General features: G+C 38.3%; 1 protein-coding gene across 26 annotated transcripts in view; it reads right to left on the bottom strand.

Annotated features, from left to right (window-relative positions):
- Nucleotides 1–15,892, bottom strand: part of LOC137244566 (monocarboxylate transporter 14) — a 168,812-nt gene that overhangs the window by 35,841 nt on the left and 117,079 nt on the right. For 25 of the 26 annotated variants that reach the window (XM_067773737.1, XM_067773732.1, XM_067773729.1 and 22 more), the window contains one exon: nucleotides 7,087–8,955. The exons of the other annotated variant lie outside the window; for it this stretch is intronic. In XM_067773737.1, the coding sequence (XP_067629838.1) occupies nucleotides 7,087–8,950 (1,864 nt within the window). In that variant the 5' untranslated portion in view covers nucleotides 8,951–8,955. The remainder of the gene's footprint in view (nucleotides 1–7,086; nucleotides 8,956–15,892) is intronic. 26 annotated transcript variants of the gene reach the window in all.

The following is a 15,892-nucleotide window of genomic DNA, read 5'->3' as shown; positions in this document are numbered from 1 at the left end:
ACCTTACAACGGTCTAAAATCTCTTCGGAGGTTATCGCGCTTTGTTTTTATTAACACGCTTTTATTAGCTTGGCCTGTATGTAACGGAATTTTTATACTCAGTTGAGCAGAGCTCACAGAGTATATTAGGGGGACTCATGTAACCGTATAAATGCCTTATAAAGTGTGTAAACGTATAAATTTATCTAGTTTACGCACGAGCTGTCAAATTTTGTATGAAAAATCATTTACACAATTTGTATAAATTTACGCGCACATTTCATTGTGTAAACGCGGTAAACTCAAAGGAATGCAACCTTGCAGACATTACAGACGGCATTTTCATCAATAATCTCCAACATCAGCAAGTAAAGGCGTTTTAGTTTTGATTTTTCACTTAATCTTTGTATTTTTTAATTTGTATAACAATCAAAAAAATTTTTTTCGAAATAATACAGCTGTAAAACAATCAAGTTTATCAAGAGTATTACTAGGTGCGTTCATATAACCGCGTGTGTAAATGGATATAATTTTACACCTTATAAGTTTATATGCTATCATGAGTCCCCCTATTAAGTTTGATTGGATAACGGTTGGTTGTACATATATAAAGGAATCGAGATAGATATAGACTTCCATATATCAAAATAATCAGGATTGAAAAAAAATTTGATTGAGCCATGTCCGTCCGTCCGTCCGTCCCTCCGTCCGTCCGTCCGTTAACACGATAACTTGAGTAAATTTTGAGGTATCTTGATGAAATTTGGTATGCAGGTTCCTGAGTACACATCTCAGATCGCTATTTAAAATGAACGATATCGGACTATAACCACGCCCACTTTTTCGATATCGAAAATTTCGAAAAACCGAAAAAGTGCGATAATTCATTACAAAAGACAGCTAAAGCGACGAAACTTGGTAGATGAGTTGAACTTATGACGCAGAATAGAAAATTAGTAAAATTTTGGACAATGGGCGTGGCACCGCCCACTTTTAAAAGAAGGTAATTTAAAAGTTTTGCAAGCTGTAATTTGGCAGTCGTTGAAGATATCTTGATGAAATTTGGCAGGAACGTTACTTCTATTACTATATGTACGCCTAATAAAAATTAGCAAAATCGGAGAAGGACCACGCCCACTTTTAAAAAAAAAATTTTTTTAAAGTAAAATTTTAACAAAAAATTTAATATCTTTACAGTATATAAGTAAATTATGTCAACATTCAACTCTAGTAATGATATGGTGCAACAAAATACAAAAATAAAAGAAAATTTCAAAATGGGCGTGGCTCCGCCCTTTTTCATTTAATATGTCTAGGATACTTTTAACGCCATGAGTCGAACAAAAATTAACCAATCCTTTTGAAATTTGGTAGGGGCATAGATTTTATGACATTAACTGTTTTCTGTGAAAATGGGCGAAATCGGTTGATGCCACGCCCAGTTTTTATACACAGGCGTCCGTCTGTCGTCCGCATGGCCGTTAATACGATAACTTGGGCAAAAATCGACATATCTTTAATGAACTTAGTTCACGTGCTTACTTGAACTCACTTTATCTTGGTATGAAAAATGAACGAAATCCGACTATGACCACGCCCACTTTTTCGATATCGAAAATTACGAAAAATGAAAAAATCCCATAATTCTATACCAAATACGAAAAAAAGCATGAAACATGGTAAGGTAATTGGATTGTTTTATTGACGCGAAATATAACTTTAGAAAAAACTTTATAAAATGGTTGTGACACCTACCATATTAAGTAGAAGAAAATGAAAAAGTTCTGCAGGGCGAAATAAAAAACCCTTAAAATCTTGGCAGGTATTACATATATAAATAAATTAGCTGTATCCAACAGATGATGTTCTGGGTCACCCTGGTCCACATTTTGGTCTATATCTGGAAAACGCCTTCACACCACTCCCTTTTAAAACTCTCATTAATACCTTTAATTTGATACCCATATCGTACAAACTCATTCTAGAGTCACCCCTGGTCCACCTTTATGGCGATATCTCGAAAAGGCGTCCACCTATAGAACTAAGCCCCACGCCCTTTTAAAATACTTATTAACACCTTTCATTTGATACCCATATCGTAAAAACATATTCTAAAGTCACCCCTGGTCCACCTTTATGGCGATATCTCGAAACGGCGTGCACCTATAGAACTAAGGATTACTCCCTTTTAAAATGCTCATTAACACCTTTTTTTTGATACCCATATTGTACAAACAAATTCTAGGGTCACCCCTGGTCCACCTTTGTGGCGATATCTCGAAATGGCGTCCACCTATGGAACTAAGGATTATTCCCTTTTAAAATACTCATTAACACCTTTCATTTGAAACCCATATCGTACAAACGCATTCTAGAGTCAACCCTGATCCACCTTTATGGCTATATCCCTAAATGGCATCCACCTATAGAACTATGGCCCACTCCCTCATAAAATACTCTTTAACGCCTTTCATTTGATACACAGTCCAGGGTTTCCCTCGGTTCATTTTCCTACATGGTTATTTTCCCTTATGTTGTCACCATAGCTCTCAACTGAGTATGTAATGTTCGGTTACACCCGAACTTAACCTTCCTTACTTGTTGAGCTTAATTTTCACCGGTTTCTAGAAGTCTGATTAATTTGAAACTTTGCATACGTATCAAGGACCGATGACAATGCATTAATGTGGTGGTGTGGTGACATAAGGCCAACGACCATAAGGTCAATTGGCCTTATTATCACTTTGAATGGCCATAAGTTTGATTGCAACTTTGCACACGTATCAAGGCTCGATTACAATGCATTAATGTGATGGTGCGGTGACATAACGTCAACGGCCATAAGGTCAGTTGACCTTATTACCACTTTGAATGGCCATAAGTTTGATTGAAACTTTGCACACGTATCAAGGCTCGATAGCAATGCATTAATGTGATGGTGTGGTGACATAAGGTCAACGGCGATAAGGTCAATTGGCCTTATTATCACTTTGAATGGCCATAAGTTTGATTGAAGCTTTGCACACGTATCAAGGCTCGATGACAATGCATTAATGTAATGGTTTGGTGACATAAGGTCAACGGCCATAAGGTCAACTGGTGTTATTACCACTTTGAATGGCCATAAGTTTCATTGAAACCTAGCACACGTATCAGGGCTCGATGACAATGCATTAATGTGATGGTGTGGTGACATAAGGTGAACGGCCATAAGGTCAATGCCTTATTACTACTTTGAATGGCCATAAGTTTGATTGAAACTTTGCACACGTATCACGGCTCGATGACAATGTATTAATGTGATGGTGCGGTAACATAAGGTCAACGGCCATAAGGTCAATTGACCTTATTACCACTTTGAATGGCCATAAGTTTGATTGAAACTTTGCAGACGTCTCAAGGCTCGATGGCAATGAATTAATGTGATGGTGTGGTGACATAAGGTCAACGGCCATAAGGTCAATTGGCGTTATTATCACTTTGAATGGCCATAAGTTTGATTGAAACTTTGCACACGTATCAAGACTCGATGACAATGCATTAATGTGATGGTGCGGTGACATAAGGTCAATTCGCCTTATTACCACTTTGAATGGCCATAAGTTTGATTGAAGCTTTGCACACGTATCAAGGCTCAATGACAATGCATTAATGTGATGGTGTGGTAACATAAGGTCGACGGCGATAAGGTCAATTGGCGTTATTACCACTTTGAATGGCCATAAGTTTCATTGAAACCTTGCACGTATCAGGGCTCGATGAGAATGCATTAATGTGACGGTGTGGTGACATAAGGTCAACGGCCATAAGGTCAATGCCATATTACTACTTTGAATGGCCATAAGTTTGATTGAAACTTTGCACACGTATCAAGTCTCAATGACAATGCAATAATGTGATGGGGGGGGGGGGGGGGTGACATAAGGTTAACGGATATAAGGTCAATTGAACTTATGACCACCCCAAATGGCCATAGATTTGAAACCTTGCACATAATGCGAAGAACGCAGTCCTTTATTAATGATAGAAGGGGATGCATGGCACATCTACGAAAGCGCAATTTTTAACACGCTTTTATTAGCTTGGCCTGTATCTATCTATGTATCTATGTATCCATGTATGTATGTAACGGAATCTGGAGTGGAGCCTATAGCCCCGGTAATGCAGAGCTCCGAACTCCGTTGCACCTTTTGAAGCATTTTAAGGTAGGTACTTTTAGCTAGTGCAGGCCACCAGAACAAGGCACCATAAAGAAGAATCGGGCGCACAATGGCTGTGTAAATCCAGTAGGTCACCTTAGGGGAGAATCCCCAGGAGGTACCAATTGCCCTCTTGCAGGTGAACTGTTCTGCTGCTGCCTTCTTGGATCGCTCCACTATATGGTCACTCCATAATAGCTTCCTATCCAGAATGACTCCCAAATACTTGACTTGAGCGCTATACGCTTAGAACGTACCCCCAATTCTTGGCGGTGTAAGATATGGTACTTTGTACCTCCTCGTGAAGAGGACAAGCTCGGTTTTATCCGGGTTGACTTCCAAACCTGTGGCGGGTTGTAATCCTGGAGCAGCTCCAGGATGTCAGCTGGGTCCGTTGGCGTCACTGGAACCCAGGCTCTAGCCCTTGGTCGTCTTGTTTGCGCCCTCCCTACTAAGTTATCGTCGCCGCACCTGCCTTTCCACTCAGTCATCGCTATTATTGAAATTACATTTATTAACTCACTTTGCATATACTACCACATTATCGTCGCATTTGTTGTTGTCGCTAGTCTTTACTAATTTCTTCGTTGGAGAGCATTACTGCTAGCCACCCACATTCGTCATCGTCTTAGTCGCTGCAGCATATATCACAAGCATACAAACATACATGTTGCTATGGATACAAACATATGTGCCTACATACGGTCAGACATACAAGCACAATTTCATATCATACTTTTCGCACCTATCATATTATAATTAGCCATCTCATGAAATCATCCGATGTATAATTTTTGTATTTTGTCAATTTGAAATAACAGGACTTTTCCATGGAAAATTCCTATGAATAATTTTTACAGCTTACCCATTTGAACCTTGTCTTAGTTTTTAACATTCATTCAACTTGTAATCGCGATCAAGACAAGAAGCTAAAATAAAATTAGTAGTGAAGCAAAATTGTTCGCCCATTTATTTTTTGTCGCCAACCAATTGTAGAAAAAGCTCTACAATTCTCCAGTCGTCTTGGCCCTTTTCGGTGCCGTGGGGTTGGATTCATCCATGGTCCGCTGGCGTTTCGAGGTTTCATCACTCTCGACTAAAACTTTTAAAATTACTTGAACTAAAAAATTAAAAATAAATAATATTTTAAAAAACTAAAAAAACACGCTTTTATAGCTAACCGAACTAAAAAATAGAAAATAATTTTCAATTAAAAAGAGTTTTTATAACTGTAGTAGAACGTCAAACAATCGTTTATAGTTAATCACCTCAAAATAAAATTATAATAACAAAATTTAAGTTATTAACAGAATAATTTAATTCACAGTAAAAAGCGTGGGGTGCTTGATATTGAATGTTACAGTCATTCTATTGGCACCTATCTGAGAGGAAAGATATGAAATGTAGTCAAATGCACCCCACGCTTTTTATTCTGAATTAAATTATTCTGTTAATAACTTAAATTTTGTTATTATAATTTTATTTTGAGGTGATTAACTATAAACGATTGTTTGACCTTCTACTACTGTTATATAAACTCTTTTTAATTGAAAATTATTCTCTATTTTTTAGTTCGGTTAGCTATAAAAGCGTGTTTTTTTAGTTTTTTTAAACTATTATTTATTTATTTTTTATATTCAGCGTGCTTTGCACACAGAGTATGTTAACTTTGATTGGATGACGGTTGGTCGTACAGGTACCTACTAAGGAATCGAGATAGACATAGACTTCCATATATCAAAATCATCAGTATCTAAAAAAATTTGATTGAGCCATGTCCGTTCGTCCGTCTGTCCGTTAACACGATAACTTGAGTAAATATTGAGATATCTTCACCAGATTTGGTACACGAGCTTATCTGGACCCAGGATAGATTGATATTGAAAATGAGCGAAAGCAGATGATAACCACGCCCATTCTTTATATATATAACATTTTGGAAAACACAAAAACCTGATTATTTAGTAAATAATACACCTAGAATCTTGAAATTTGACATGTGGACTGATGTTGAGACTCTGGATAAAAATTTGAATTTTTTTAAAATGGGCGTGGCACCGCCCACTTGTGATAAAATCAAATTTACAAATATTATTAATCATAAATCAAAAATCGTTAAACCTATCGTAACAAAGTTCTGCAGAGAGGTTGCCTTTACTGTAAGGTATGCTTTGAAGAAAAATTAATCTTTGTCTATATCTTTGCAAAAAAGAGCTTTATATCAATGGTATTCCTTTTCCTACGTGGATAACAATAAATAGGAAAAACTTCAAATTTTAAAAAATGGGACACCGCCCTTTTATGACTAAGCAATTTCTATTGTTTCGGGAGCCATAACTCGAAGAAAAAGTAACGGATCGTAATAAAATTGTGTACACATTTTTCCTTATAGCAGAAAGCGTTTCTAGTAAAAATGGACGGGAGCGGTTAAAGACCACGGCAGCTTAGATATAAAGCAAGTTTAAAAGGGTCGTAAACTAGAATAATAAGCTATAACTTAGCAAAAAATAGTTTTGAATCAATGCTATTTCACTTATCAAGTTTTATTGTAAGAGGAAATGGGCAGACATTTTTATTAACGGGCGCTGCCACGTGTTATGTAGAAAAGTAATTTATCTCAAATGAAATGTACAATTGAAGCTCACGCTGGGTATATAATGTTCGGTTACACCCGACTGGAGTTTAACCTCGCACTGAAAAACTGGGCATAATTGAGCTTATAAGTTACACGGTTGATGAAAGAGATTTGAAGAGTAAGTTTAAATTGAGAGCGGTTATACTTCGTTAATACATATAAAGTTTATATTATAAACTCACTTAAAAAAATTAACAAGAAAATTGACATGCCACACACCAATGAGTACCAAAACTATTATTCATGCTTGCCTGTGTGTAACAATTTATTTACCTGCGATAGGAGCACCGATTGTCGCAGCAATCCCTTGGAATAACATCAAAAATCCGAAAGCGTTGGTTAGCTTCTCCAGTCCAATCATTTCCACAGCAATAACTGATCGCAAAGCCGAGAAGCAGGCAATACAAATGCCAAAGAATATGCCAAATACCCATTGCGTAACAATGGTTACCTCCCATCCACTTAAGATAGTCGCTATACCGCCAGCGGTGATTGCGACATTATTTAGCCAAAGTGGTTTAACGCTGGGAATAGAACTGACTGTACCACAAACTAACCGAGCAATTGTATTGACCAAACCAATACCAGATACTACACCAAGAGCCGTTTGTTCATTCATACCTTGACTCTCAGCTCGTGGTTTTAAAAACATAAAAGGCACAAAAAATCCCATCATAGTTAAAAATCCACTAAATGCCAAACACATAAATGATGGTGATTTGAGCAGGGAAGTATCCAACATAGTTGATAATGTACGTCGTACAGCTTCGGGACAAAGGCGACAACCTTTTTGGTGATCTTCGAGCATATCCTGTTTAGTTGGAAGACGTGTCACTGACATATGGTAGGCTAACGATGTTTGTGATTGATATTGTGGTATTCGCGCCAACGAACCAGTAAAGAATATATCGTCGCGATACATTGGTCTTGTGTGTACATTGTGAACAGTATCTTGAGATCCGACCGCACTTTTCTTAGCACCAACATCATTTGGTCTTCGCCCAGAAACTGTGTGACGACGTGCCTGCAATATAACTGCTTTAGCCTCAGTTTCGATCAAGTTCTCATTTTCAGTTTCTTCTTCATTTTCTCCAACCGTCGTTAATTCTTTATTAATATTGAAATGAAGTTGTGAGGGTTGCGCTTCACCATTTGGTGTAGTAGGTTGCGACTTGCGTAACACTTTCATTTCGGTACCTTTACCTGAAGAGCCCGATAGACGACGCTCAATATTAGCACCTCGGAACACTTCTGCAGCTGTGGGATAGTGATGTTTCGGTGATGCGCCCATATAAGTATTATGTGCTGAATTTGGCATTGAATATGCGAATCGTCCTTCTGGAAGTGGTTTAGTGAAAGCTGCTTGATGCAGTTGGGGCTTTGGGGCTACAATATTTCCATGACCATTACGTTTTTCTGATTCATTTTTAATTTCGTTAGAGTCTGCATCTACAGCTAGTGTAATTGGTTGAATTGGTCTAAAGGCACAGGCGAATATGGCACATAAAGCGATTATGCATGCTTGTGCGGCAATTGTTACTCTCCAACCTGATCGCAAAAGTTTTTCGGTTAAAGGTGTAAATACTATTGTACCCACACCAGAGCCACACATGGCAATACCAGTTGCCAATGCACGCCATTTTTCAAAATAGAAACCTATAATAACAACAGCAGGTATATATACCATAGAAAATCCGATACCACCGAGGATGCCATATGTGATGAATAAAACTTCAATGCTTGTGGCATAATATGAAATTCCAAAGCATATAGCCGCAAATAACGCACCAGTTATAGCTACAGGACGGAATCCGAAACGATTGGCCATAGCACTTACAAATGGTCCAGCCATTAGATCAAAACCACTAAGTAACGACGTTACAAATGCTGCATAGCCATCACTCACTTGAAATTCGGCAATTAAGCTTTTTTGTATTTGGCCAGAACAAAAAACGATGCCATCAAGAATAGTGCAGCATAAAAAAGATGCAAACATTACCACCCACGCCCATCCACTGTCTGGTGGAACCACAACTGCTGCTGTCGCTTCGTCAATTTCGTAATCCTCATCTATGCCTTTTAAGGGCTCAGCAACAGCTTTGGACTCATCGTTCGCTCTAAAATTTTGTGTGGCCATTTATTCTAAAAGTTCGATAAGAAATTGAAAATAATGATAAACTGTTAAAACATTTTTTTAATCAATCGCAAAATTAAATAATTTTTAAGATTATGCATATCGCGGGCATGATAAGGTTTGGAATTAATATAAGCCCATACATACATGCAAATTCCAAAGATAACTGTCTCCACAAAAGTTAGTTAGGGTATTTTACGAATATTTGTTTAAGTAAGTAGAAATGAAGGTGAGCTACAAATACCGGTACATAAAATAAAGTCGTGGTCTATACTCTTAAGAAGGTCCGTATACCCATTTGTATCAAATCATTGTAAATAAACGAATTTCAAGTAAATTTATTACTGCTTATGGTTGTGCGAAAAACTTATACGGCTGTGCAAAATGACGTTCAGCAGCACCTTCCGCTCAGTCAGAATTGGGAAGGACCTCTCCGAGCCGTTCGAAACTAAACGAGGTTTCAGACAGGGTGACCCCCTATCGTGCGATTTCTTTAATTTGATGCTGGAGAAAATTATACTAGCTGCAGAACTTAACCGTGTTGGAACAATATTCTATAAAAGCGTGCAATTACTGGCGTATGCTGATGACTTTGATATCATCGGCCTAAACATCCGCGCAGTTAGTTCTGCTTACTCCAAACTGGAAAAAGAAGCGGTAAAGATGGGTTTGATGGCGAATGAGGACAAAACGAAGTACTTGCTGTCATCCAGAAAAGAGACAACGCATATGCGCACTGGCAACCACGCTACTATTGGCAGCCATAATTTCGAAATAGTAAAATACTTCGTTTATTTTGGAACCAGCATCACCACTAGCAACAACATCAGTACTGAAATCCAGCGAAGAATCAATCTTGCCAATAAATGCTTCTTTGGACTAGGTAGGCAATTGAAAAGTAATTTCCTCTCTCGGCAAACGAAAATCATACTCTACAAGTCACTTATCGTACCCGTCCTGCTATATGGTTCAGAAGCATGGACCATGACAACAGCAAATGAAGCGGCTCTGGGAGTGTTTGAGAGAAAAGTTCTTCGAAATATTTATGGACCTCTACGCGTTGGCGATGGCGAGTACCGGAGAAGATTTAACGATGAGCTGTACAAGCTATACGCAGACATCAACATAGTCCAGCGAATTAAAACGCCGCGGCTGTGCTGGCTAGGCCATGTTATGCGAATGAAAGATGACGCTCCGGCCAAGAAAGTGTTTCTATGGGAACCCCCCTTTGGAAGCAAAGGTAGAGGGCGGCCCCCACTCCGTTGGAAGGACCAGGTTAAAAACGATTTAAACTCCCTTGGTGTGACCAATTGGCGCCGGTTGGAAGAGAGAAGGAGCGACTGGCGCGCCGTGTTGTACGGCATTAACCGTTAAGCGCCAATTAAGTAAATAAGTAAGTATTATTGTGCAACAATCGCAGAATTCTTTTGGCCTCGTTGTTCATTTTCGATCTTTTCACGTGCAAAATTGACTGCACGCTGCTTCTTGAAAAACTATGCTTAAATACTCCCTGTAGAAACCTCCGCCACTTTGAAATCTTTTTCATAGGGCTATTAACAGAGCCCTATCAGAAATTAATTGCTTCTTAAGTGTTTTGGATATTGATTTCTCCGACTCAAAATACGCGTTTCAACTTAAACTAAAAAGTTACTTAATCTGTAATAATATAAATTCTTTTTGCTAGTGTTCTCCATAGCTTAATATAAGCTGGTCTCTGTAATTTAGTCATAAGTGTCTGTACTAAACATTTGTTACTAGACTAAAAAAATAAATAGATAAATAGAAATGGCGTTGAGCAATACCATCAGCTGGAGAATATAATACAAGCTGCATAGCTTAACCGCTCTGGAACGACATTCTATAAAAGCGTTCAATTACTGACTAAATATCATCGGGCTGAACACCCGCGCAGTAAGTTATGCTTACTCTAAGCTGGAAAAGGGAGTGGAGTTTGATGGTGAATGAGGACAAAACGAGGTACCCGCTGTCAGCAAGCAAAATGTCAGCGCATTTTCGCCTTGGTAACCACCAAATAGTAAAAGACTTCGTTTATTTGGGAACCAGCATTAACGCAAACAACAACAGCTTTGAAATTCAGCAAAGAATCACTCTTGCCAATAAATGCTTCTTTGGATTGAGGAGACAACTGAAAAGGAAATTTCTCTCTCGGCAAACGACAATTAAGGCATACAAGTCACTTATCGCACGCGTCCTACATATGGCGCAGAAGCATGGACCATGACAACATCAGATGAGGCGACTCTGAGTGCTCAAGGGAAAAGTGAGAAAAGCGAATTAAAACACAGCTGCTACGCTGGCTAGGCCATGTTATTTTTTTATCGGAACCTGTCTATAAGGATCAGAAGAAAATGACTTAAATTTCCTGGTGTTACCAATTGGCCTCAGTTAGCACAGCGAAGAAGCGACTGGTGAGCCTTGCTGTTGAGCGACAATTGAGTAAGTAAGTAATCATTGATTAGGAATAGTAAATGATACAAGATCTGTATAAGGTAATCCTCTTAAGGTTCCAAGTAGAAACACAATTGTGGCAAGTTTTTAAATGCGTGCGTAAATTCCTGTTTATATGAACATTTAAATAAGTTTAAGCTTATGTATTTTTAAAAGAATATTGGATCAATATTTCATAAGTTGAGGAGGGAAAGGTAAATCATTATTTGACTGTAATCTAGAAGTCAAGGCGAACATTGCAAAAATCATTGGATCGTGTGGGTAATTTTCTTCACATTAGTACTTCAATATGGACGACCATTTTCCAGCTTTCGATTTGCTTGAGAGCACTCCATGAAAAAATTCTTTGGTCTTTTTCTGGAAAGTTCTCTTCCATAGGTGTTCCATGGTGTACTCACAAATAATAAATTCAGTATTAGGAGCTGAAGTAGGTGCAATGCAAATTGGACCTAACTTTTTTTGTGAGTAAGGATAAGTTGTGGGGGACTCTTATTCTCCATAAGGACTTTCGGCGTCGGCCTTTTATGGCCGATTACTTATCCCTGCCATAATGCGCCTGCCGTGGTGTGGTGGTAGTGTGCTCCGCAACCACACCGAAGGCCCTGGGTTCAAGTCCCGCTCATAGCAACATCAAACATTTAGAAAACAGTTTTTTCAATTGGTAAAATGTTTTTCTAAGCGGAGTCGCCCATCCGCGGTGGTTTAGTAAATACTCCGGGGGTATTTCTGCCATGAAAAGCTTCTCAGTGCAAACTCATCTGCGTTCCCGAACGGCATCAGAGTCGACATGAAACATGTAGGTCTCGTCCCGCTAATTTGCAGGGAAAATTAAAAGGAGTACGACGCAAATTTGAAGAGAAATCGTCCTAAATATCCTCGGAGGTAAATCGCACCATTTTTTTCATTTCACTCTAATTTTTATACCTTTCTTGAAAATTAAATAGTATATTAACTTCGTCACGAATCTCAAAATTGTAAGTCCTTAAAGGAAAATAGATAGACCCGCCAATAAGTATACCGAAATGACCAGGATGAAGAGCTGAGTTGATTTAACCATGCCCGTCTGTATGTTTGTATGCAAACTAGTCCCTCAATTTTTGAGATGTCTTGATAAAATTTGGTGAGCGGGTATATTTAGGTGACGGATTAGACATTTGCCGGAACCAGCCGGATCAGACCGCTATAGCATATATTTTTCAGAAAAGAGGATTTTTGTCATATCTTCCTCAATTCCATTTTAACAGTTAGAGGCTTCAAATTTCACCAAACTCTCAAGTATATAGCATATATTGTTGTCTGAAAAAATCATAGAGATCGGTGGTATATATATTATATACCCCATATAAACTGTCATTTCTGCCCGCATTTTAACGGCTAAAAGCTTCGTTTCATCAAAAACTTACGTTTACGTTATATATTGTTGAGATAAGTGATTCATTGCCATAGCTATTTCATGCAGACCACAAAAAACGTAAAACTTTGCATTCTCACACAAACTACCTACCTATTTTTATACTCAGTTGAGCAGAGCTCACAGAGTATAATAACTTTGATTGGATAACGGTTAGTTGAACAGGTATAAAGGAATCGAGATAGATATAGACTTCCATATATCAAAATCATAAGTACCGAAAAAAAATTTGATTGAGCCATGTCCGCCCGTCCGTCCGTTAACACGATAACTTGAGTAAATTTTGAGGTATCTTGATGAAATTTGGTGTGCAGGTTCCCGGGCACACATTTCAGATCGCTATTCAAAATGAACAAAATCGGACTATAACCACGCCCACTTTTTCGATATCGAAAAACACAAAAAGTGCGATAATTCATTACCAAAGACGGATAAAGCGATGAAACTTGGTAGAAGAGTTGAAATTATCACGCAGAATAGAAAATTAGTAAAATTTTGGACAATGGGCGTGGCACCACCCACTTTTAAAAGAAGGTAATTTAAAAGTTTTGCAAGCTGTAATGTGGCAGTCGTTGAAGATATCATTATGAAATTTGGCAGGAACGTTACTCCTATTACTATATGTACGCTTAATAAAAATTAGCAAAATCGGAGAACGCCCACGCCCACTTTAAAAAAAAAATTGTTTAAGTCAAATTTTAACAAAAAAGTTAATATCTTTACAGTATATAAGTAAATTATGTCAACATTCAACTCCAGTAATGATATAGTGCAACAAAATACAAAAATACAAGAAAATATCAAAATGGGTGTGGCTCCGCCCTTTTCCATTTAATTTATCTAGGATACCTTTAATTCCATAAGGGGAACAAAAATTTAACAATCCTTGTGAAATTTGGTAGGGGCTTAGATTTTAGGACAATAACTGTTTTCTGTGAAAAAGGGCGGAATCGGTTGAAGCCACGCCCAGTTTTTATACACAGTCGACCGTCTGTCTTTCCGATCGGCCGTTAGCACGATAACTTGAGCGAAAATCGATATATCTTTACTAAACTCAGTTCACGTACTTATCTGAATTCACTTTGTATTGGTGTAAAAAATGGCCGAAATCCGACTATGACCACGCCCACTTTTTCGATATCGAAATTTACGAAAAATGAAAAATATTCCATAATTCTATACCAGATACGAAAAAAGGGATGAAACATGGTAATTTGATTGGTTTATTTACGCAAAATATAACTTCAGAAAAAAACTTTGTAAAATGGATGTGACACCTACCATATTAAGAAGAATAAAATGAAAAAGTTTTGCAGGGCGAAATTAAAAGCCCTTGGAATCATGGCAGGAATACTGTTCGTAGTATTACCTATATAAATAAATTAGCGGTACTCGAAAGATGATGTTCTGGGTCACCCTGGTCCACATTTTGTTCGATGTCTCGAAAACGCCTTCACATATACAACTACCACCACTGCCTTTTAAAACCCTCATTAATACCTTTAATTTGATATCCATATCGTACAAACACATTCTAGAGTCAACCCTGGTCCACCTGTATGGCTATATCTCGAAAAGGCATCCACCTATTGAACTAAGGCCCATTCCCTTTTAAAATACTCATTAACAACTTTCATTTGATACCCATATCGTACAAACAAATTCTAGAGTCACCTCTGGTCCACCTTTATGGAGATATCTGGAAAAGGCGTCCACCTATAGAACTAAGGCCCACTCTCTTTTAAAATACTCATTATCACCTTTCGTTTGATACCCAAAGTGTACAAACGCATTCTAGAGTCAACCCTGGTCCACCCTTATAACGACATCTCGAAAAGGCGTCCACCCGTAGTAATAAGGCCCACTCCCTTTTAAAATACTCATTAACACCTTTCGTTTGATACCCATATCGTACAAAGAAATCCTAGAGTCACCCCTGGTCCACCTTTTAGGCGATATCCCGAAAAGGCGTCCACCTATTGAACTAAGGCCCACTCCCTTTTAAAACACTCATTAACACCTTTCATTTGATACCCATATCGTACAAACAAATTCTAGAGTCACCCCTGGTCCACCTTTATGGCTATATCTCGAAAAGGCGTCCACCCATAGTAATAAGGCCCACTCCCTTTTAAAACACTCATTAACACCTTTCATTTGATACCCATATCGTACAAACAAATTCTAGAGTCACCCCTGGTCCACCTGTATGGCTATATCTCGAAAAGGCATCCACCTATTGAACTAAGGCCCATTCCCTTTTAAAATACTCATTAACAACTTTCATTTGATACCCATATCGTACAAACAAATTCTAGAGTCACCTCTGGTCCACCTTTATGGAGATACCTGGAAAAGGCGTCCACCTATAGAACTAAGGCCCACTCTCTTTTAAAATACTCATTAACACCTTTCGATTTATACACATATTGTACAAACGCATTCTATAGTCACCCCTGGTCCACCACTATGGCGATATCTCGAAAAGGCGTCCACCTATTGAACTAAGGCCCATTCCCTTTTAAAATACTCATTAACAACTTTCATTTGATACCCATATCGTACAAACAAATTCTAGAGTCACCTCTGGTCCACCTTTATGGCGATATCTCGAAAAGGCGTCCACCTATAGAACTTAGGCCCACGCGCTTTTAAATTACTCATTAACACCTTTCATTTGATACCCATATCGTACAAGCAAATTCTAGAGTTACCCCTGGTCCACCTTTATGGCGATATCTCGAAAAGGCGTCCACCTATAGAACTAGGCCCACGCCTTTTAAAATTCTCATTAACAACTTTCATTTGATACCCATATCGTACAAACAAATTCTAGAGTCACCCCTGGTCCACCTGTATGGCTATATCTCGAAAAGGCATCCACCTATTGAACTAAGGCCCATTCCCTTTTAAAATACTCATTAACAACTTTCATTTGATACCCATATCGTACAAACAAATTCTAGAGTCACCTCTGGTCCACCTTTATGGAGATACCTGGAAAAGGCGTCCACCTATAGAACTAAGGCCCACTCTCTTTTAAAATACTCATTAACACCTTTCGA

The sequence above is a fragment of the Eurosta solidaginis genome, chromosome 3, assembly GCF_040869045.1.
Source record: "Eurosta solidaginis isolate ZX-2024a chromosome 3, ASM4086904v1, whole genome shotgun sequence".
Taxonomy (NCBI): Eukaryota; Metazoa; Arthropoda; class Insecta; order Diptera; family Tephritidae; genus Eurosta; species Eurosta solidaginis.
The sequence above is the reverse complement of the archived record's forward strand: the minus strand, read 5'-3'. Positions and strand labels throughout refer to the sequence as shown.